The sequence below is a fragment of the Anomaloglossus baeobatrachus genome, chromosome 5 (genome assembly GCF_048569485.1).
Source record: "Anomaloglossus baeobatrachus isolate aAnoBae1 chromosome 5, aAnoBae1.hap1, whole genome shotgun sequence".
Classification (NCBI taxonomy): Eukaryota; Metazoa; Chordata; class Amphibia; order Anura; family Aromobatidae; genus Anomaloglossus; species Anomaloglossus baeobatrachus.
In genome coordinates this window covers 596,523,747-596,548,016 of record NC_134357.1, presented here as the reverse complement: position 1 = coordinate 596,548,016, position 24,270 = coordinate 596,523,747, and the positions used below count along the sequence as shown (strand labels likewise).

At 52.0% G+C, this 24,270-nt stretch overlaps 1 protein-coding gene across 1 annotated transcript in view; it reads left to right on the top strand.

The window, feature by feature from the left end:
• The window catches only part of RGS9 (regulator of G protein signaling 9), a 62,682-nt gene that overhangs the window by 16,315 nt on the left and 22,097 nt on the right, over positions 1 to 24,270 (top strand). The window contains exons 2-10 of the mRNA XM_075351508.1: positions 7,211 to 7,307; positions 7,471 to 7,521; positions 8,963 to 9,069; positions 13,872 to 13,923; positions 14,018 to 14,076; positions 14,456 to 14,532; positions 15,093 to 15,174; positions 17,313 to 17,375; positions 18,837 to 18,866. Of these exons, the coding sequence (XP_075207623.1) occupies positions 7,211 to 7,307; positions 7,471 to 7,521; positions 8,963 to 9,069; positions 13,872 to 13,923; positions 14,018 to 14,076; positions 14,456 to 14,532; positions 15,093 to 15,174; positions 17,313 to 17,375; positions 18,837 to 18,866 (618 nt within the window). The remainder of the gene's footprint in view (positions 1 to 7,210; positions 7,308 to 7,470; positions 7,522 to 8,962; positions 9,070 to 13,871; positions 13,924 to 14,017; positions 14,077 to 14,455; positions 14,533 to 15,092; positions 15,175 to 17,312; positions 17,376 to 18,836; positions 18,867 to 24,270) is intronic.

The following is a 24,270-nucleotide window of genomic DNA, read 5'->3' as shown; positions in this document are numbered from 1 at the left end:
GTCACCGCTGATCTCTGGTGATGGATATGAGGTGTTCTCAGTGATGTCACTGCTGATCTCTGGTGATGGATAGGAGGTGTTCTCAGTGATGTCACTGCTGATCTCTGGTGATGGATAGGAGGTGTTCTCAGTGATGTCACCGCTGATCTCTGGTGATGGATAGGAGGTGTTCTCAGTGATGTCACCGCTGATCTCTGGTGATGGATAGGAGGTGTTCTCAGTGATGTCACTGCTGATCTCTGGTGATGGATAGGAGGTGTTCTCAGTGATGTCACCGCTGATCTCTGGTGATGGATAGGAGGTGTTCTCAGTGATGTCACCGCTGATCTCTGGTGATGGATAGGAGGTGTTCTCAGTGATGTCACCGCTGATCTCTGGTGATGGATAGGAGGTGTTCTCAGTGATGTCACCGCTGATCTCTGGTGATGGATAGGAGGTGTTCTCAGTGATGTCACCGCTGATCTCTGGTGATGGATAGGAGGTGTTCTCAGTGATGTCACCGCTGATCTCTGGTGATAGATAGGAGGTGTTCTCAGTGATGTCACCGCTGATCTCTGGTGATGGATAGGCGGTGTTCTCAGTGATGTCACTGCTGATCTCTGGTGATGGATAGGAGGTGTTCTCAGTGATGTCACCGCTGATCTCTGGTGATGGATAGGAGGTGTTCTCAGTGATGTCACCGCTGATCTCTGGTGATGGATAGGAGGTGTTCTCAGTGATGTCACCGCTGATCTCTGGTGATGGATAGGAGGTGTTCTCAGTGATGTCACAGCTGATCTCTGGTGATGGATAGGAGGTGTTCTCAGTGATGTCACTGCTGATCTCTGGTGATGGATAAGGCGGTGTTCTCAGTGATGTCACTGCTGATCTCTGGTGATGGATAGGAGGTGTTCTCAGTGATGTCACAGCTGATCTCTGGTGATGGATAGGAGGTGTTCTCAGTGATGTCACTGCTGATCTCTGGTGATGGATAGGAGATGTTCTCAGTGATGTCACCGCTGATCTCTGGTGATGGATAGGAGGTGTTCTCAGTGATGTCACCGCTGATCTCTGGTGATGGATAGGTGGTGTTCTCAGTGATGTGACTGCTGATCTCTGGTGATGGATAGGAGGTGTTCTCAGTGATGTCACCGCTGATCTCTGGTTATGGATAGGCGGTGTTCTCAGTGATGTCACCGCTGATCTCTGGTGATGGATAGGAGGTGTTCTCAGTGATGTCACTGCTGATCTCTGGTGATGGATAGGCGGTGTTCTTAGTGATGTCACTGCTGATCTCTGGTGATGGATAGGCGGTGTTCTCAGTGATGTCACTGCTGATCTCTGGTGATGGATAGGCGGTGTTCTCAGTGATGTCACCGCTGATCTCTGGTGATGGATAGGCGGTGTTCTCAGTGATGTCACCGCTGATCTCTGGTGATGGATAGGAGGTGTTCTCAGTGATGTCACTGCTGATCTCTGGTGATGGATAGGAGGTGTTCTCAGTGATGTCACCGCTGATCTCTGGTGATGGATAGGCGGTGTTCTCAGTGATGTCACCGCTGATCTCTGGTGATGGATAGGAGGTGTTCTCAGTGATGTCACCGCTGATATCTGGTGATGGATAGGAGGTGTTCTCAGTGATGTCACCGCTGATCTCTGGTGATGGATAGGCGGTGTTCTCAGTGATGTCACCGCTGATCTCTGGTGATGGATAGGAGGTGTTCTCAGTGATGTCACTGCTGATCTCTGGTGATGGATAGGCGGTGTTCTCAGTGATGTCACTGCTGATCTCTGGTGATGGATAGGCGGTGTTCTCAGTGATGTCACTGATGATCTCTGGTGATGGATAGGAGGTGTTCTCAGTGATGTCACCGCTGATCTCTGGTGATGGATAGGAGGTGTTCTCAGTGATGTCACCGCTGATCTCTGGTGATGGATAGGAGGTGTTCTCAGTGATGTCACCGCTGATCTCTGGTGATGGATAGGAGGTGTTCTCAGTGATGTCACCGCTGATCTCTGGTGATGGATAGGAGGTGTTCTCAGTGATGTCACTGCTGATCTCTGGTGATGGATAGGCGGTGTTCTCAGTGATGTCACCGCTGATCTCTGGTTATGGATAGGCGGTGTTCTCAGTGATGTCACCGCTGATCTCTGGTGATGGATAGGAGGTGTTCTCAGTGATGTCACTGCTGATCTCTGGTGATGGATAGGCGGTGTTCTTAGTGATGTCACTGCTGATCTCTGGTGATGGATAGGCGGTGTTCTCAGTGATGTCACTGCTGATCTCTGGTGATGGATAGGAGGTGTTCTCAGTGATGTCACTGCTGATCTCTGGTGATGGATAGGAGGTGTTCTCAGTGATGTCACCGCTGATCTCTGGTGATGGATAGGAGGTGTTCTCAGTGATGTCACCGCTGATCTCTGGTGATGGATAGGAGGTGTTCTCAGTGATGTCACTGCTGATCTCTGGTGATGGATAGGAGGTGTTCTCAGTGATGTCACTGCTGATCTTTAGTGATGGATAGGAGGTGTTCTCAGTGATGTCACTGCTGATCTCTGGTGATGGATAGGCGGTGTTCTCAGTGATGTCCCTGCTGATCTCTGGTGATGGATAGGAGGTGTTCTCAGTGATGTCACCGCTGATCTCTGGTGATGGATAGGAGGTGTTCTCAGTGATGTCACCGCTGATCTCTGGTGATGGATAGGAGGTGTTCTCAGTGATGTCACCGCTGATCTCTGGTGATGGATAGGAGGTGTTCTCAGTGATGTCACCGCTGATCTCTGGTGATGGATAGGAGGTGTTCTCAGTGATGTCACTGCTGATCTCTGGTGATGGATAGGCGGTGTTCTCAGTGATGTCACTGCTGATCTCTGGTGATGGATAGGCGGTGTTCTCAGTGATGTCACTGCTGATCTCTGGTGATGGATAGGAGGTGTTCTCAGTGATGTCACCGCTGATCTCTGGTGATGAATAGGCGGTGTTCTCAGTGATGTCACTGCTGATCTCTGGTGATGGATAGGAGGTGTTCTCAGTGATGTCACTGCTGATCTCTGGTAATGGATAGGAGGTGTTCTCAGTGATGTCACCGCTGATCTCTGGTGATGGATAGGCGGTGTTCTCAGTGATGTCACCGCTGATCTCTGGTGATGGATAGGAGGTGTTCTCAGTGATGTCACCGCTGATCTCTGGTGATGGATAGGCGGTGTTCTCAGTGATGTCACTGCTGATCTCTGGGGATGGATAGGCGGTGTCCTCAGTGATGTCACTGCTGATCTCTGGTGATGGATAGGAGGTGTTCTCAGTGATGTCACCGCTGATCTCTGGTGATGGATAGGAGGTGTTCTCAGTGATGTCACTGCTGATCTCTGGTGATGGATAGGAGGTGTTCTCAGTGATGTCACTGCTGATCTCTGGTGATGGATAGGAGGTGTTCTCAGTGATGTCACCGCTGATCTCTGGTGACGGATAGGAGGAGTTCTCAGTGATGTCACTGCTGATCTCTGGTGATGGATAGGAGGTGTTCTCAGTGATGTCACCTCTGATCTCTGGTGATGGATAGGAGGTGTTCTCAGTGATGTCACTGCTGATCTCTGGTGATGGATAGGAGGTGTTCTCAGTGATGTCACCGCTGATCTCTGGTGACGGATAGGAGGAGTTCTCAGTGATGTCACTGCTGATCTCTGGTGATGGATAGGAGGTGTTCTCAGTGATGTCACCTCTGATCTCTGGTGATGGATAGGAGGTGTTCTCAGTGATGTCACTGCTGATCTCTGGTGATGGATAGGAGGTGTTCTCAGTGATGTCACTGCTGATCTCTGGTGATGGATAGGAGGTGTTCTCAGTGATGTCACTGCTGATCTCTGGTGATGGATAGGAGGTGTTCTCAGTGATGTCACTGCTGATCTCTGGTGATGGATAGGCGGTGTTCTCAGTGATGTCACCTCTGATCTCTGGTGATGGATAGGAGGTGTTCTCAGTGATGTCACTGCTGATCTCTGGTGATGGATAGGAGGTGTTCTCAGTGATGTCACCTCTGATCTCTGGTGATGGATATGAGGTGTTCTCAGTGATGTCACTGCTGATCTCTGGTGATGGATAGGAGGTGTTCTCAGTGATGTCACCGTTGATCTCTGGTGATGGATATGAGGTGTTCTCAGTGATGTCACTGCTGATCTCTGGTGATGGATAGGAGGTGTTCTCAGTGATGTCACCTCTGATCTCTGGTGATGGATATGAGGTGTTCTCAGTGATATCACCGCTGATCTCTGGTGATGGATAGGAGGTGTTCTCAGTGATGTCACCGCTGATCTCTGGAGATGGATTTTGCTGGGGTAGGAAATGCATGCAGTTTTGTGCCACAAACTGCACACAAAAAAGCAGCATGCGCACAGGGCTTAAGTGTGGAATCTGTCAGTGTATAGATGCCTTATCTGAAAGGCCACAGAGGCTGCATCACCATTAAGCAAGAGGCACCATTAACAAACAACACCATGAAGACCACAGAGGTCTCCAAACGACACCATGAAGACCACAGAGGTCTCCAAATGACATCATGAAGACCACAGAGGTCTCCAAATGACACCATGAAGGCCAAAGAGGTCTGCAAACGACACCATGAAGGCCAAGGAGGTCTGCAAATGACACCATGAAGGCCAAGGAGGTCTGCAAACGACACCATGAAGGCCAAGGAGGTCTGCAAACGACACCATGAAGGCCAAGGAGGTCTGCAAACGACACCATGAAGGCCAAGGAGGTCTGCAAACGACACCATGAAGGCCAAGGAGGTCTGCAAACGACACCATGAAGGCCAAGGTGGTCTGCAAACGTCACCATGAAGGCCAAGGAGGTCTGCAAACGACACCATGAAGGCCAAGGAGGTCTGCAAACAAGTCAGAGACAAAGTGGTGAGAAATACAAGTCAGGGTTGGGTACTAAAAAAAACATCCCAATCTGTGATGATACCCCAGAGCACCATCAAATTCTTTATCAAATGGAAAGAACACGTTGCCACAACAAACCTGCCAAGAGAGGGCCACCCACCAAAACTCTAAACCTGAGCAAGGAGAGAAAGGAGGCAGCACAGAGACCCAGAGGAACCCTGCAGGAGCTGCAGAGTTCCCAAGCAGAGACTGGAGTATCTGTCCATATGACCACAATAAGCCGTAGACTCCATAGAGCCGGCCTTAATGGAAGAATGGCCAGAAAAAGCCTTTACTTAGAACCAAATATTGGAAGGCTTGTTTTGATTTTACAAAAAGACCTGTGGGAGACTTCCCAAATGTATGGAAAAAGGGGACGAAAATTGAACTTCTTCGACACCAAGGTAAACGCTATGTCTGGTGCCAATCCAGCACAGCTCATCACCCCAAGAACACCATCCCCACACTGAAGCATGGTGGAGGCAGCATCATGTTGGAAGTGTTTTTCAGCAGCAGTAAAAGGGAAAATTGGTCTAAGTCGAGGGGAAGATAGATGGTGGGAAATACAGGGATATTCTTGGGCAAAACCTGTTTGTCAGTGATTTGAGGCGGGGACGGACTTTACACCTTCCATCAAGACAATGACCCAAAGCTACTGGTAAAGCAACACTGGAGGGTTATAAGGGGAGATGTGTGAATGTATTGGAGTGGCCAAGTCACAGCCCAGACCATCATCCAATGGAGCATCTGTGGTCAGACGTGAAAATTGATGGTCACCAGAGGAATGGAGAATCTGTGGTCAGATGTGAAAATTGATGGTCACCAGAGGAATGGAGAATCTGTGGTCAGATGTGAAGATTGATGGTCACCAGAGGAATGGAGAATCTGTGGTCATACGTGAAGATTGATGGTCACCAGAGGAATGGAGAATCTGTGGTCAGATGTGAAGATTGATGGTCACCAGAGGAATGGAGAATCTGTGGTCAGATGTGAAGATTGATGGTCACCAGAGGAATGGAGAATCTGTGGTCAGATGTGAAGATTGATGGTCACCAGAGGAATGGAGAATCTGTGGTCAGATGTGAAGATTGATGGTCACCAGAGGAATGGAGAATCTGTGGTCAGACGTGAAGATTGATGGTCACCAGAGGAATGGAGAATCTGTGGTCAGACGTGAAGATTGATGGTCACCAGAGGAATGGAGAATCTGTGGTCAGACGTGAAGATCGATGGTCACCAGAGGAATGGAGAATCTGTAGTCAGATGTGAAAATTGATGGTCACCAGAAGAATGGAGAATCTGTGGTCAGATGTGAAAATTGATGGTCACCAGAGGAATGGAGAATCTGTGGTCAGACGTGAAGATTGATGGTCACCAGAGGAGTGGAGAATCTGTGGTCAGACGTGAAGATTGATGGTCACCAGAGGAATGGAGAATCTGTGGTCAGACGTGAAGATTGATGGTCACCAGAGGAATGGAGAATCTGTGGTCAGACGTGAAGATTGATGGTTACCAGAGGAATGGAGAATCTGTGGTCAGACGTGAAGATTGATGGTCACCAGACCATCATCTAACGTTCATCTAACTGGAAGGAGCTGGAGCAGTTACCCCTTGAGGAATGGGCAAAAATCCCAGAGGCAAGACGTTGAAATCTCAGAGACTTATCCAAAGCGACTGGCAGCTGTAATTACCGCAAAAGGAGGCTCCACAGAGTACTGACTTTAGGAGGGGGTGAATACTTATGCACACTGAAGTGTTCAGATATTTTGTCCTATTTGTTGTTTCTGTTCCCAATTGTCGTCATGTTCTGTACATGAACTGATGGAAACTCTCAAAAAAGCAGTGAAATTCCAGGTTTTGAGGGAGCAAAACACAAAAAATGCCAATGGGGGGTGAATACTTTCATAAGGCACTGTGTAATCTCGCTGGGATCTTCACTAACGAGGTTGTTCGTTAATTCTGGCACGCAGCTTCTGTGAGTGTCACACGGCGGGTTCAGGTTCTCGCCGTTCGTCTCCTCACATTAGAATTGCAGATGTCGTGCCCTTTTCCAGGATTTCGCCCCCGCACTGGTTGCGCTGCCGCTCCCGCACTTGTGAGATGCAGGTGATATGAGGGGGGAGCGAGGGGCATAAATTATACATCAGGGCCGCAGCGTCATCCCCCCACCATCTACTCCGCGCCTGCAGGGTTAACAGGGGTCCCAGGGGAACACAACCAGCCTGCATACCTGTGGGAGAGGTTGTCAGCCCCGCCCCATTGTCTGTTTAGCATTGGCCGGCGGTAATCCTTTTGTCTTCTTATGTTGTAGATTGAGGCGCTGCTCCTGGAGATGCAGGACGTGGAGACCGGCATTAAGATGCACACACAGAGGCTGATGATCACCACCATCCCGCACGCCATCACAGGTATCCGCCACTGTGCCCCGCCTCTGTAGTATTATATATATGGCGGATGTTTAATAGCGCGCCTGCGCTGTGTCCAGTGCCGAATGCGCAGCATGGCTTTGTCGCACTGTGTCCGCTGCTCCGTCCCCGCAGTTGGAGGTGACCTTGTTGTGTTTGTCTGCAGGACACGATATCCTGGAGTGGATTATCCAGAGGCTGCAGATTACGGATGAAGGTAGGTGGAAAGATGGTGGCAATCGGTAAGGGTCCAGCTAGGCGGCGCCCCCCACAGGACCAAACACTGCACTTCAGCTATAACAGGAGAATTGGGCTTTGCAAGACACGGAAATGTGCAAATACAGAGAAATGTCCTTTTATTGATCTGTGCTCATCCTGAGCCTCCTGGTGAATGAGAGGAATGGCAGCAGTGCAGGGTAGACTGACGCCGTCAGAGCGGGGAGGACTGACGCCGTCAGAGCGGGGAGGACTGGCGCCGTCAGAGCGGGGAGGACTGGCGCCGTCAGAGCGGGGAGGACTGGCGCCGTCAGAGCGGGGAGGACTGGCGCCGTCAGAGCGGGGAGGACTGACGCCGTCAGAGCGGGGAGGACTGACGCCGTCAGAGCGGGGAGGACTGACGCCGTCAGAGCGGGGAGGACTGACGCCGTCAGAGCGGGGAGGACTGACGCCGTCAGAGCGGGGAGGACTGACGCCGTCAGAGCGGGGAGGACTGACGCCGTCAGAGCGGGGAGGACTGACGCCGTCAGAGCGGGGAGGACTGACGCCGTCAGAGCGGGGAGGACTGACGCCGTCAGAGCGGGGAGGACTGACACCGGCAGAGCGGGTAGGACTGACACTGGCAGAGCGGGGAGGACTGACACTGGCAGAGCGGGTAGGAATGGCGCCGGCAGAGCGGGGAGGACTGACGCTGGCAGAGCGGGGAGGACTGACGCCATCAGAGCGGGGAGGACTGACGCCATCAGAGCGGGGAGGACTGACGCCGTCAGAGCGGGGAGGACTGACACCGGCAGAGCGGGTAGGAATGGCGCCGGCAGAGCGGGGAGGACTGACACTGGCAGAGCGGGGAGGACTGACACTGGCAGAGCGGGGAGGACTGACACTGGCAGAGCGGGGAGGACTGACACTGGCAGAGCGGGGAGGACTGACACTGGCAGAGCGGGGAGGACTGACACTGGCAGAGCGGGGAGGACTGACACTGGCAGAGCGGGGAGGACTGACACCGGCAGAGCGGGTAGGAATGGCGCCGGCAGAGCGGGGAGGACTGACCCTGGCAGAGCGGGGAGGACTGACGCCGTCAGAGCGGGGAGGACTGACGCCGTCAGAGCGGGGAGGACTGACGCCGTCAGAGCGGGGAGGACTGATGCCGTCAGAGCGGGGAGGACTGACGCCATCAGAGCGGGGAGGACTGACGCCGTCAGAGCGGGGAGGACTGACGCCGTCAGAGCGGGGAGGACTGACGCCGTCAGAGCGGGGAGGACTGACGCCGTCAGAGCGGGGAGGACTGACGCCGTCAGAGCGAGGAGGACTGACGCCGGCAGAGCAGCACCAGCACATCCCATTAATAAGCTCCTCTGTCACTCTCCCAGTGATTCCAGGTCATCATCCATATTTGAGGTGGGGTCCGCTGTGCCTCTGACCTCTCGCTGTCTTCTCCACAGAGGGGCAGCACCTTGGGAACCTGATGGTGAAGAGTGGCCACGTCTACCCCTTACAGGAGCCCAACAACCTCATTCTGAAGCCGGACAGCAGCCTCTACAGGTTCCAGGTGCCAGGAGTCTAATATGGGGTGGGATATAGGTGTAATATGGGGGCGGGATACAGGAGGGGTGTGTATTACCGTATGGATTGTGTGGGGGGCAGCAGTGATTTGGAGTGTACATTAGTCTTACACAGTATGGGAATGTTCCCTCTTGTGGGTTGTACAGTATAATGGCCGCTGACCTGCTGTACCTGTAGTGTGGATGAGGTGTTGACTCCGGACGCCCCGACACACTTCATGAAAGACACGGTCCTGGCTCGGTGTGTGGGCTTGCACCTCATGGGCTTGCCTCTTGGTGTCATGTGAGCTTGTATCGTGTGAGCGTGTCGCGCGGGCTTGCCCCCTTGTGTCGCGCGGGCTTGCCCCCTTGTGTCGCGCGGGCTTGCCCCCTTGTGTCGCGCGGGCTTGCCACTTGCGTTGTGTTGTGTATGTTCTTACTAGTCCCACCATAGCCTGCCTCACACTACAGTACCTTTCCTGGAGGGCCCTTTCTCCGGTTCCCGTCTCTTCTCCTCGTTCTGTCACTGTGGCCGGGGCAGAGCCTTGTGCTCCCACAGCACACTTCACCTCACCATACCTCACCTCACCATACCTCACCTCACCATACCTCACCTCACCATACCTCACCTCACCATACCTCACCTAACCATACATCACCTCACCTCACCATACCTCACCTAACCATACATCACCTCACCTCACCATACCTCACCTCACCATACCTCACCATACCTCACCTCACCATACCTCACCTCACCATACCTCACCATACCTCACCTCATTATACCTTACCTCACCATACCTCTCACCTCACCATACCTCACCTCACCATACTTCACCTCACCATACTTCACCTCACCATGCCTCACCTCACCATACTTCACCTCACCATACTTCACCTCACCATACCTCACCTCACCATACCTCACCTCACCTCACCATACCTCACCTCACCATACCTCACCATACCTCACCTCATCATACCTCACCACATTATACCTCACCTCACCATACATCACCTCACCATACATCACCTCACCATACCTCACCATACCTCACCTCACCATACATCACCTCACCATACATCACCTCACCATACTTCACCTCACCATACCTCACCTCACCATACATCACCTCACCATACCTCACCTCACCATACCTCACCATACCTCACCTCACCATACCTCACCTCATCATACCTCACCTCATTATACCTCACCTCACCATACATCACCTCACCATACATCACCTCACCATACTTCACCTCACCATACCTCACCTCACCATACATCACCTCACCATACCTCACCTCACCATACATCACCTCACCATACATCACCTCACCATACTTCACCTCACCATACCTCTCACCTCACCATACCTCTCACCTCACCATACCTCACCTCACCATACCTCACCTCACCATACCTCTCACCTCACCATACCTCTCACCTCACCATACCTCACCATACCTCACCTCACCATACCTCACCTCACCATACCTCACCTCACCATACCTCACCTCACCATACCTCTCACCTCACCATACCTCTCACCTCACCATACCTCACCTCACCATACCTCTCACCTCACCATACCTCACCTCACCATACCTCACCTCACCATACCTCACCTCATCATACCTCACCTCATTATACCTCACCTCACCATACATCACCTCACCATACATCACCTCACCATACTTCACCTCACCATACATCACCTCACCATACCTCACCTCACCATACTTCACCTCACCATACCTCACCTCACCATACATCACCTCACCATACATCACCTCACCATACATCACCTCACCATACTTCACCTCACCATACCTCACCTCACCATACCTCTCACCTCACCATACCTCTCACCTCACCATACCTCACCTCACCATACCTCACCTCACCATACCTCACCTCACCATACCTCACCATACTTCACCTCACCATACATCACCTCACCATACCTCACCTCACCATACCTCTCACCTCACCATACCTCTCACCTCACCATACCTCACCTCACCATACCTCACCTCACCATACCTCTCACCTCACCATACCTCACCTCACCATACCTCTCACCTCACCATACCTCTCACCTCACCATACCTCACCTCACCATACCTCACCTCACCATACCTCACCTCACCATACCTCACCTCACCATACCTCACCTCACCATACCTCACCTCACCATACCTCTCACCTCACCATACCTCTCACCTCACCATACCTCACCTCACCATACCTCTCACCTCACCATACCTCTCACCTCACCATACCTCACCTCACCATACCTCTCACCTCACCATACCTCTCACCACATCATACCTCACCTCACCTTACATCACCTCACCATACCTCACCTCACCATACCTCACCATACCTCACCTCATTATACCTTACCTCACCATACCTCTCACCTCACCATACCTCTCACCACATCATACCTCACCTCACCTTACATCACCTCACCATACCTCACCTCACCATACCTCACCTCACCATACCTCACCTCACCATACCTCACCTCACCATACCTCTCACCTCACCTCACCTCACCTGTACACACGCGCCATGCCGAGGAATCCGCCATCACCAGTGTCATTGTAGGAGGCTGAGACACGATGGCCGATCTCCACACTCATCCCTCACTGAGGTAAAAGGAAAGCTGAGCTCTGATTGGTGGCTAAGGTCAATGAAATCTCTGATCTGATTGGCTAGACTCAAAGATGAAGTCCGAGCTGTTATTATAAGTAATGAAGCCAGTTACCGGGCGGAAACACAGGCCCCGGCAATGGTCACCGGGGTGTGAGGGTCTCTGTACAGGGGGTGTGAGGGTCTCTGTACAGGGGGTGTGAGGGTCTCTGTACAGGGGGTGTGAGGGTCTCTGTACAGGGGGTGTGAGGGTCTCTGTACAGGGGGTGTGAGGGTCTCTGTACAGGGGGTGTGAGGGTCTCTGTACAGGGGGTGTGGGGGTCTCTGTACAGGGGGTGTGAGGGTCTCTGTACAGGGGGTGTGAGGGTCTCTGTACAGGGGGTGTGGGGGTCTCTGTACAGGGGGTGTGGGGGTCTCTGTACAGGGGGTGTGAGGGTCTCTGTACAGGGGGTGTGAGGGTCTCTGTACAGGGGGTGTGGGGGTCTCTGTACAGGGGGTGTGAGGGTCTCTGTACAGGGGGTGTGAGGGTCTCTGTACAGGGGGTGTGGGGGTCTCTGTACAGGGGGTGTGAGGGTCTCTGTACAGGGGGTGTGAGGGTCTCTGTACAGGGGGTGTGAGGGTCTCTGTACAGGGGGTGTGGGGGTCTCTGTACAGGGGGTGTGGGGGTCTCTGTACAGGGGGTGTGAGGGTCTCTGTACAGGGGGTGTGGGGGTCTCTGTACAGGGGGTGTGGGGGTCTCTGTACAGGGGGTGTGGGGGTCTCTGTACAGGGGGTGTGGGGGTCTCTGTACAGGGGGTGTGAGGGTCTCTGTACAGGGGGTGTGAGGGTTTCTGTACAGGGGGTGTGAGGGTCTCTGTACAGATATCAGGGGGTGTGGGGGTCTCTGTACAGGGGGTGTGAGGGTCTCTGTACAGGGGGTGTGGGGGTCTCTGTACAGGGGGTGTGAGGGTCTCTGTACAGGGGGTGTGGGGGTCTATGTACAGGGGGTGTGAGGGTCTCTGTACAGGGGGTGTGAGGGTCTCTGTACAGATATTAGGGGCCGCTCTATAGTGTTGTTTGTCACCTCTAGGGCTGGTATTGGGATGCGCTCTGTCACCTCTGGGGCTGGTATTGGGATGCGCTCTGTCACCTCTGGGGCTGGTATTGGGGTTCGGTGGGTCACCTCTGGGGCTGGTATTGGGGTTCGGTCGGCCACCTCTGGGGCTGATATTGGGGTTCGGTGGGTCACCTCTGGGGCTGGTATTAGGGTTCGGTTGGTCACCTTTGGGGCTGGTATTGGGGTTCAGTCGGTCACCTCTGGGGCTGGTATTGGGGTTTGGTGGGTCACCTCTGGGGCTAGTATTGGGGTGCGCTCTGTCACCTCTGGGGCTGGTATTGGGGTTCGTTGGGTCACCTCTGGGGCTAGTATTGGGGTGCGCTCTGTCACATCTGGGGCTGGTATTGAGGTGTACTCTGTCACCTCTGGGGCTGGTATTGGAGTTCGGTGGGTCACCTCTGGGGCTAGTATTGGGGTGCGTTCTGTCACCTCTGGGGCTGGTATTGGGGTGTACTCTGTCACCTCTGGGGCTGGTATTGGGGTTCAGTCGGTCACCTCTGGGGCTGGTATTGGGGTTTGGTGGGTCACCTCTGGGGCTAGTATTGGGGTGCGCTCTATCACCTCTGGGGCTGGTATTGGGGTTCGGTCGGCCACCTCTGGGGCTAGTATTGGGGTGCGCTCTGTCACATCTGGGGCTGGTATTGAGGTGTACTCTGTCACCTCTGGGGCTGGGATTGGAGTTCGGTGGGTCACCTCTGGGGCTAGTATTGGGGTGCGTTCTGTCACCTCTGGGGCTGGTATTGGGGTGTACTCTGTCACCTCTGGGGCTGGTATTGGGGTTCGGTCGGTCACCTCTGGGGCTAGTATTGGGGTGTGCTCTGTCACCTCTGGGGCTGGTATTGGGGTGCGTTCTGTCACCTCTGGGGCTAGTATTGGGGTGTGCTCTGTCACCTCTGGGGCTGGTATTGGGGTGCGTTCTGTCACCTCTGGGGCTAGTATTGGGGTGCGTTCTGTCACCTCTGGGGCTGATATTGGGGTGTGCTCTGTCACCTCTGGGGCTGGTATTGGGGTTCGGTCAATGTCACCTTCTCCTCTTCCCTCCGCAGACCCCGTACTTTTGGCCGACGCAGCAGTGGCCGGCGGAGGACACTGATTATGGTGCGCATTCATTATCTCTAATATATGCATGTATGTAAATAAGGGGGAGGAGTCAGATTTACCGCACATACAATAATATATTTTTCATTATTAGCGATTTATCTGGCAAAGAAGAATATCCGTAAGAAAGGCATCCTGGAGGAATACGAGAAGGTGAGGAGCCGCTGCGCCCCCCACACCCTGCATAACTGGGCTGTCTGCGCCCCGACACCCCCAGATCAGCACTTCCCTGGATAATCCAGCCGTGTCTGCACATAATCCGCTGTGCCCTGAAACCCCCAGATCAATTCTTTCTTGGCTAATCCCGCCGTGTCTGCACATAATCCGGTACGACGCTGCGCCCTCAGATCAGTATTTCCCTGGATAATCCTGCCGTGTCCGCACATAATCTGACACGACGCTGCGCCCCAACACCCTCAGATCAGCATTTCTCTGGATAATCCCGCCGTGTCCGCACATAATCCGCCGCGCTCCCGTCACTGTTTTCTTTTGATCCTTAAATTTTTTTTCTTTTTTCTTTTTTCCGTTCCAGGAGAATTACAGTAATCTGAACAAGAAGATTAACCACAAATGGGACTTCATCATCATGCAGGCGAAGGAGCAGTACAAGTGTGTGCCCCCCATCACCCCCCGCCGGCCCCGAGATCAGACAGCCCCCATCTCCCCCCGCTGGCCCCGAGATCAGACAGCCCTCCCATCACCTCCCACCGGCCCTGAGATCAGACAGCCCCCCATCTCCCCCCGCTGGCCCCGAGATCAGACAGCCCCCCCATCTCCCCCCGCTGGCCCCGAGATCAGACAGCCCCCCCATCACCTCCCAGCGGCCCCGAGATCAGACAGCCCCCATCACCCCTCCCTGGCCCCGAGATCAGACAGCCTCCCCATCTCCCCCCGCTGGCCCCGAGATCAGACAGCCCCCCCATCACCTCCCAGCGGCCCTGAGATCAGACAGCCCCCCATCTCCCCCCGCCGGCCCCGAGATCAGACAGCCCCCCCATCACCTCCCACCGGCCCTGAGATCAGACAGCCCCTCATCTCCCCCCGCCGGCCCCGAGATCAGACATCCCCCCCTCCCATCACCTCCCTCCGGCCCTGAGATCAGACAGCCCCCTCATCACCCTCTGCTCATCCAGGGCCTCCTGCTTCATCACTATAATTTCTTGTCTTAGGGCGGGAAAGGAACGGAAGAAGTCGGATCGGGTGGTTCTGGACTGTCAGGAGAAGGCGTACTGGCTGGTACATCGCCCCCCGGTGAGTCCAGACTGTGATAGCTACCAACCATTATAGATAACGCGGCACTGCACAGCAATGTCCGATCACTGGGGTCTGACAGCCCCCCGTCCCAGAATGCTCCTCTACTGATGATGTAATAGATTATTATTATTATTGTTAATTATTATTATAGCACCATTTATTCCATGGCACTTTACATGTGAAAGGGGTGTACATAATAGGGACAAGTACAATAATCATAAACCATACAAAGCATAGACTGGTACAGGAGGAGAGAGGACCCTGCCCACGAGGGCTCACAGTCTACAGGAGGAGAGAGGACGCTGCCCGCGAGGGCTAACAGTCTACAGGAGGAGAGAGGACGCTGCCCGCGAGGGCTCACAGTCTACAGGAGGAGAGAGGACGCTGCCCGCGAGGGCTAACAGTCTACAGGAGGAGAGAGGACCCTGCCCGCGAGGGCTCACAGTCTACAAAGGATGGATGAGGACACAATAGGATAGGGTAGAGCTGATTGTGCGGCGCTGTATCAGACTGAGGGTTACGGCAGGTTGTAGGCTTGTTGGAAGAGGTGGGTCTTCAGGTTCCTTTTGAAGCTTGTCAAGGTAGGCGAGAGTCTGATGTGTTGTGGCAGAGCATTCCAGAGTATGGGGGAGGCACGGGAGAAATCCTGGATGCGATGGTGGGAAGAGGAGATGAGAGGGGAGTAGAGAAGGAGATCTTGTGAGGATCGAAGGTTACGTGTAGGTACGTACCGGGAGACTAGGTCACAGATGTTGGGAGGAGACAGGTGGATGGCTTTGTAGGTCATGGTTAGGGTTTTGAACTGGAGTCGTTGGGCAATGGGAAGCCAGTGAAGGGATTGGCAGAGAGGAGAGGTCGGGGAGTAGCGAGGGGACAGGTGGATTAGCCGGGCAGCATAGTTTAGAATAGATTGTAGGGGTGCAAAACTGTTAGAAGGGAGGTCACAGAGCAGGAGGTTGCAATAATCTAGGCGGGAGATAATAAGGGCATGTACTAGGGTTTTTGCAGCTTCTTGGGAAAGGAATGTACGGATCCGGGAAATATTTTTGAGTTGGAGGCGGCAGGAGGTGAAGAGGGCGTGAATGTGTGGCTTGAAAGAGAGATCAGAGTCTAGCACTACTCCCAGACAGCGTGCGCGTGGCACTGGGGAAAGTGAGCAGCCATTGACATTGATGGATAGGTCAGGTGGGGGGGTTGGGTGAGGAGGAAAGACAATGAACTCTGTTTTGTCCATGTTCAGTTTTAGGAATCGTGCGGAGAAGAAGGATGAAATAGCAGACAGACATTGTTAGTAGGGAGGTGATGTCAGGTCCAGAGAGGTAGATCTGTGTCATCGGCATAGAGATGATACTGGAAGCCGTGGGACTCTATGAGCTGTCCCAGGCCGAAGGTGTAGATGGAGAACAGCAGGGGTCCAAGAACTGAGCCTTGAGGGGCACTGACAGATAGGGGGCGAGATGAGGAGGTGGTGTGAGAATGGGAGACGCTGAAAGTTCGGTCGGTTAGGTATGAGGAGATCCAAGATAGGGCCAAGTCTGTGATGCCCAGAGATGAGAGAACCTGTAGTAGGAGGGAATGGTCTACTGTGTCGAAGGCAGAGGACAGGTCCAGGAGGAGGAGGACAGAGTAATGTAGAGGACAGGTCCAGGAGGAGGAGGACAGAGTAGTGTCGCTTGGCTTTGGCGGTTAGTAGGTCATTAGTGACTTTGGTTAGGGCAGTTTCAGTAGAGTGATGTGGTCAGAAGCCAGATTGTAGCCGGTCAAAGAGGGAGCAGGAGGAGAGGTAAGAGGACAGCTCAAGATGGACATGCTGTTTCAGTAGTTTTGAGGCATAGGGGAGAAGGGATATGGGGCGATAGTTTGACACAGAGGATCGGTCCTGGGAGCACTTTTTGAGGATGGGTGCAATAGAGGCATGTTTAAAGATTATAGAGGGCCGCCTCCAATAATGGCTGATAACAGAGAGCAATATATTGTACTCACCTGTCAAATAGTCTCCTCGCCCAGTAATGATAGGTAACTGTGCTGTGTCTGCAGGTTTGGTGCGGTGTTGGTGTGCTGTGTCTGCAGGTTTGGTGCGGTGTTGGTGTGTTATATATACCCCCTTTACACTTTTTGCCTCCATTCTCTTACAGCCGGGGATGCTGGACGTCCTTGATTACGGGATAGACCGGGCCACAGACCCCAATGTTCTCAAGGTAACCAGGTGAGGCCAGGCGTAGCATGTACTGTGGATAAGGGGTGTCTGATGACCACTGCCTTGTACAAGGGGGAAGTCATCGGTGTGGGGTAGTTATTGGTGTGTTAGGGGGGTCATTGTTCCTTATGGAGGTCGTCTGTAGTTGCACTGCTGACTTAGTCTCTTCTCTCTTGTCTCCTCCCTCTTGTCTCTTCTCTCTATAGAATCTGTGTCTCTGGTATCTGCTGAGAGTCGGCGAAGACTGCCGGTCACAGGATAAAATCCGCAGCCGGCGCCATCGCTATCAATACCGCTAAACCCTCTCACAACATGGCGAGCGCAGCTCCGGAGGGGAGGCGTGGAGTGCAGCTCGGGAGGGGATGTCGGTGGCTCAGCCCCGGAGGGGAGGCGTGGAGCGCAGCCCCGGAGGGGAGGCGTGGAGCGCAGCCCCGGAGGGGAGGCGTGGAGCGCAGCCCCGGAGGAGAGGCGTGGAGCGCAGCTCCGGAGGGGAGGCGTGGACTGCAGCTCGGGAGGGGATGTCGGTGGCTCAGCCCCGGAGGGGAGGCGCGGAGCGCAGCCCCGGAGGGGAGGCGAGGAGCGCAGCCCCGGAGGGGAGGCGCGGAGCGCAGCCCCGGAGGGGAGGCGCGGAGCGCAGCCCCGGAGGGGAGGCGCGGAGCGCAGCCCCGGAGGGGAGGCGTGGAGCGCAGCCCTGGAGGGGAGGCCATTGCAGTCAGATTCCTTAATAGCAGCACTTTTAAGCGATGAGTGCGTCAGTGGTCATGACTGGCTAATATCTGGCTGTAAACCAAATCTTAGTGGTGGGGTCCTCAGGGCTGCACCGAGACCCCCGCGAGAGACGCCATATGTCCAACGTATCACCTCCCTGCAGTAATCTGCCTTCTCCAGTCACCTCCAGAGGTGCACTTGCTATTCTGCTGAGACCACATGTGTGCGCATGCCCTTTCTGCAGGTGTTGGCTGTGTCCCCGCTGACCCCTCAGGCTCACACTTCGTCTATAGTCTGTGTATTGTAGTTACTGGGGGTCCGGGCCTTTTTCCGCTGTGGCTTTCTGCTCGGGTCTCATCGTCTTCTTGTGTGAGATCTGAGAGGAATCCACCTTCTCCTCCTTCCTGCGGATTTTTCCGGTGCTCACATTGTGGGGACATATTTGATTCTCGTTAAATACTGAGCGTGTGAACTATGTCCAACACAAAGTATGGGGCAAAAGTGGCGGTGGGATCCTCTGAGTGTTTGCGGGGCAGTGGGATCCTCCGCGGGGTTGCGGGGCGGTGGGATCCTCTGCAGAGTTGCAGGGCGGTGGGATCCTCTGCGGGGTTGCGGGGCGGTGGGATCCTCTGCAGAGTTGCGGGGCGGTGGGATCCTCTGCGGGGTTGCGGGGCGGTGGGATCCTCTGCAGGGCGGTGGGGTCTGGTCACGCGGCTTTCTTCTGTAATAATCTCTCCGTGTTTCCTTCCTGCAGAAGACGACGGTGGAGTTCTACAGGAGAGAAGTAAGTACCGCGGCCTTCTGGGTGTTGTGGGGAACGTGCGGCGCACTGCTACATGTCTACTTACGGGCATCGGGGGGGTATACACTATATCAGTAACGCCTCCCTGTCCACCACCGATGGTCCACCATCTGATAAGCCTCATCTCACGGGATAACAGCTGCAAGGAAAGTAAGTGAACCCCTGTGTACAGGCGTGGCAGCCATGGAGACCTTCAGCAGCCCCCCAGCACAGCTCAGGGGGCTGAAGGGACCAAGTGCAGGCAAGGTCTGACAGGGCATGCAGCAACTAGAGCTGCTGTTAGTGCAGATGCCGGCTGTGTAACACAGCCAGTACCTCCGGGTATGGTGTCAGCTCAGCACCTGAGCCTGCTCCTTTCTCTGGGACCCAATATATGGCGCACTGGTACCTCCTGAGTCACACAAAGCCGGATTACTGACAGATCTGAGCAGCATGAGGCTAATGTCATAAAAGGCTCCGGAGCCACAGGGCAGGCTCCACACTGCAGTCTGTACAGACGCCTCTATCAGGGAGCACGACGCGTCTTCAGATGTCTCCAAGCACAACATGCCATTCCGAAAGAGGAGGAGAAAGCAGGAGATGAAACCTGAGCAAGAAAGGTGGATGGAACCACGAAAGGAAGACCACAATCACCCACGGCCCCAAATCACACGTATGCCCCATGCCACAGCCCCAAATCACATGTATGATCCACACCACAGCCCCAGGTCACATGTATAGTGCTGGCCAAAAGTATTGGCACCCCTGCAGTTCTGTCAGATAATACTCAGTTTCTTCTTGAAAATGATTGCAATCACAAATTCTTTGCTATTATTATCTTCATTTATTTTGCTTGCAATGAAAAAACATAAAAAAGAATGAAACACAAATCAAATCATTGATCATTTCACACAAAACTCCAAAAATGGGCCAGACAAAAGTATTGGCACCCTTAGCCTAATACTTGGTTGCACAACCTTTAGCCAAAATAACTGCGCACAACCGCTTCCGGTTCCATCAATGAGCTTCTTACAATGCTCTGCTGGAATTTTAGACCATTCTTTGTAAACTGCTCCAGGTCCCTGAGATGTGAAGGGAGCCTTCTCCAAACTGCCATTCTGAGATCTCTCCACAGGTTTTCTATGGGGTTCAGGTCTGGACTCATTGCTGGCCACTTTAGTAGTCTCCAGTGCTTTCTATCAAACGATTTTCTAATGCTTTTTGAAGTGTGTTTTGGGTCATTGTCCTGCTGGAAGACCCATGACCACTGAGGATGACCCAGCTTTCTCACACTGGGCCCTACACTATGCTGCAAAATTTGTTGGTAGTCTTCAGACTTCATAATGCCATGCACACGGTCAAGCAGTCCAGTGCCAGAGGCAGCAAAGCAACCCCAAAACATCAGGGTACCTCCGCCATGTTTGACTGTAGGGACCGTGTTCTGTTCTTTGTATGCCTCTTTTCTTTTTCCTGTAAGCGCTATGTTGATGGCTTTTCCCAAAAAGCTCTACTTTTGTCTCATCTGACCAGAGAACATTCTTTCAAAACGTTTTAGGCTTTCTCAGGTAAGTTTTGGCAAACTCCAGCCTGGCTTTTTTATGTCTCAGGGTAAGAAGTGGGGTCTTCCTGGGTATCCTACCATACAGTCCCTTTTCATTCAGACGCCGACGGATAGTACGGGTTGACACTGTTGTACCCTCGGACTGCAGGGCAGCTTGAACTTGTTTGGATGTTAGTCGAGGTTCTTTATCCACCATCCGCACCATCTTGCGTTGAAATCTCTCGTCAATTTTTCTTTTCCTTCCACATCTAGTGAGGTTAGCCACAGTGCCATGGGCTTTACACTTCTTGATGACACTGCGCACCGTAGACACAGGAACTTTCAGGTCTTTGGAGTGGAGATGGACTTGTAGCCTTGAGATTGCTCATGCTTCCTCACAATGTGGAGTCTCAAGTCCTCAGACAGTTCTTTGGTCTTCTTTCTTTTCTCCATGCTCAATGTGGTACACACAAGGACACAGGACAGAGGTTGAGTCAACTAGAGTCATGGTCAAGGAGGGTCGTGGTGGAAGGAGGTTCATTGAGGAAGGAGGGTCATGGTGGAGAGAGGATTGAGGAGAAAGGAAGATCGTGGAGGAAAAGAGTTGTGGAAGGAGGGTCATGGTTTGGGGCATTGTGGAAGAGGGAGGTTCTTGTAGAAGGGAGTTTTGTGGAGGAGGGAGTGTAATGGAAAAGGTGGCACTATGGAGGTGGTAGGGTCATGATTTGGGGTTCTTTTCGGGGCATTTTGGAGGAGGGAGTTTCATGAGGCAGAAGGAGGGTTGTGGAGGTGTTGAGGATGAGGAGACTCAAGCGGTCTCTCGGGATCTGACTGCTGTTCCAAATTATATTGTCATGTGTGCACAGGAGAAAGAAATAACAGACTTAAATCGGTTATTATGAACCTTCTCCATGACAGACGCTAGAGCTACTGGCTCTCTTTATTGTTTGAAACTTTATACAGTTCAGGAGAAGTAAGGGGTGTAGACAAAGTATAGTCCAAACAAGTATCGCCGGCTGGACTCAGGACGTATAGGAATTTGCATAATCTCTGCTGGATTGGTCAGTCAAAACTTTAGGAATTCTCCTTTGTTCATCATCTTGGGTGTAGACAGGATGTGGCAGCCATCTTCAAGTTACATATGCTGGTATATACTGTACTAAGGAAAATCACTAAATATGATATATATATATATATATATATATATATATATATATATATATATATATAAAAATATACGTGTTAGTAAGAAACAAAAGCATTCATAAATATGTGTGTTAGGTTACATTAACTAAACTATATATTTGAGTCTATGAAATGGCTGAATTAAATATTTCTGGTTACTCAATTCTTATCCTCAACAGTCTCCCTAAAGACTTATTTCTGCCATTTCTGAATTCTAAAAAATCTGTTGAGAAAACCTGCCTAACTGAACGTTGAGGCATGGGCGGAAAGGGGAAAGGGGTTTTCTTCACCGGTTTGAGACCAAGGATTCCTAGGCGAGTCCTCACCTTTTGTAGTTGGACTTTCCCATGTCTCAAGGTTCTCTAAGTTGTCTCTTCTAACTGTTTTGGCAATGATGGTCTGAGACTGTACAGGTCTTTTTGAAAAGGATAAATATGAGCAGGACGCTCAGTGCAGGTCTGGTTGGTCGACCCTTCTGCAATGCAAGGCTTGGATCGGCTCATCTAGTGTTGACTCGTGACTCTTTCTCGCTTGTCCTTTAGGATCAATCAGTCTCCTGACCAAAAACCATATACTACTAGCTCTGATTTAAAATCTGGAATTGGAAAATACACCTGATTATCACACTATTTAGTCAATTATCTAAAAATATACATGCCTGTGCTAAACCAAAAAATATCTTACACAAAAACCTGTTTATTACAAAAAGAAAACAAAACATACATTTTGTACACGATTTGCCAGTTTTCACTCTTCTATAAAATATACACCTTTTTTGTAAACCCATTTTTTTTACATACCACCATCCTGTGCTTCTCAGCAATAATGTCATTTTCTGCACTGGAATGCCTCTGACCAAACCTGGAGAGAAATCTACACAACACGCACAGACTTGCATACAACGTGCTCATGATATACATCTATAATCAGTTTGCAGTCTCTAAAAATGGGTAGAGCAGGTGCAGGGTGTTACTGCGGATTCTTTACAATTTTGTCTCACATTGTTTTAGGCACATGTCTTACAAGACTGGGTGAGTCTGTCCACCTGAGTCCTGAACCCTGGTGTCACCAAAGCACACACTGACAATTGTCTTTAACAAATGTTACCTGGGCCATCATTGAGAAGAGCTCTCATGGCAGAGAAAGCTTACCACCCTTTATCCACAGACCTTCTTCAGTCAGCTGGCTCCCTGCGTCTCACATTCCATTCCTTGTTGATTCACTTGTTCCTGTAGGGATTTAAGAACACAAGGAGTGACAGAAGTCACTGACGTGACAGGTGCCACCGAGGTATAGTACTGGTCTGCATTGGTAAAGGACTCAACTCTAGGCCCGTTCACTGCTCCTTGGTCAGCTGCACCTGTGCGGGGATCTCCACCCGATTCCATTAGCTCAGATCTAGACTTTCTCTTCAGCATACCTAGCTCATTTGACAACAGGAAAGATCTACAAACACCTCTAACCATCTTACCCACTCCTGCCGTACCCATCTAGAGAGGACATTAATACGTTACTTCCTCCTGTACCGATAGGAGGGGAGGGAGTGGTTCAAATTTTGATTACCTCATGTTGTGTAAACCGTAGCATATTCAGTGTAGAATCGACCAGCATCTTATTCCATCTATGAAAACAAAAACTAAAAAATATACATTAGATCATTCTTATGACTTTATCTCTGACCATGATACAGTTAGTGGTCATCTATACTTCACATGACCTGAAAATACTAAATAAATAAATAAATATATAAACATATAGGACAAGATTTTCCTATTTCAGTTAACAGATATGCTTCAGAGTAAAGGAAGGAATGTTATGGAGGAAGAGAGTCTTCTTGGAAGGAGGGTCGTAGTGAAAGGCGGGTCGAGTAGGAAGGTTTGAGGAGAAAAAGTTGTGATGGAAGGAAGGTCGTGGAGAAAGAAGGGCCATGATGGGAAGAGGGTTGTAGCGGAAGGAGGAATGTGGTGGAAAGAGGGTCGCTGTGGAAGAGCGTCACGGTAGATGGAGGATTGCAGAGTCATTTGTCTCTCCGCATCGTGCAGCACCATGGATGCACCTGTGTTATTAGTTATACTTTGTACTAACATCAAAAGCTAAAGGATTGCAGTAAATTGCATCAAAGGTATTAGCAGCCACATTGACGTAAAGTGGCAGAGGCATAGGCGCTATGGAGCAGTGCACCTCTGCAATCTGCGGCTGCAGACCTGCAACATTATTGTTCTATAACTTCATTCTGGATAAATGCTGCTGTCCCTCTAATTGCTTGACAAATGTGGAACTTAATTTATGTGCTTACCTTCGTGGTGCGCCTTGTACCCAGAGTCGAAAATCACCCCAGTGCCCTCGCCCTGTCTGGTTACCCCCATAGCACCGCCTGTACCTGGAGAGTAATTAAACTTTGTACAACTGATTATAAAAAGATTCACAATCAAAGGAAAAATAATCTGTGCCTTTAGAGCTCAGATTGTATAATACCGGAGGGCAGGGACACATGGCAAACCACTGAAGCACAGAGCAAACGACGGGCGCTCAGGGAAGACGACTGGAGCGCAGGGCAAATAGCAGCTTGGAACCAAGGGCATAGCAAAGCACAGGGGTGCAAAATCAGAGATGTGGGCACAGGACGGCATGGGGCAGTAAGCAGGGGCAAGCGTTAAGGTACCACCAGGTCCTCAGGGCGCT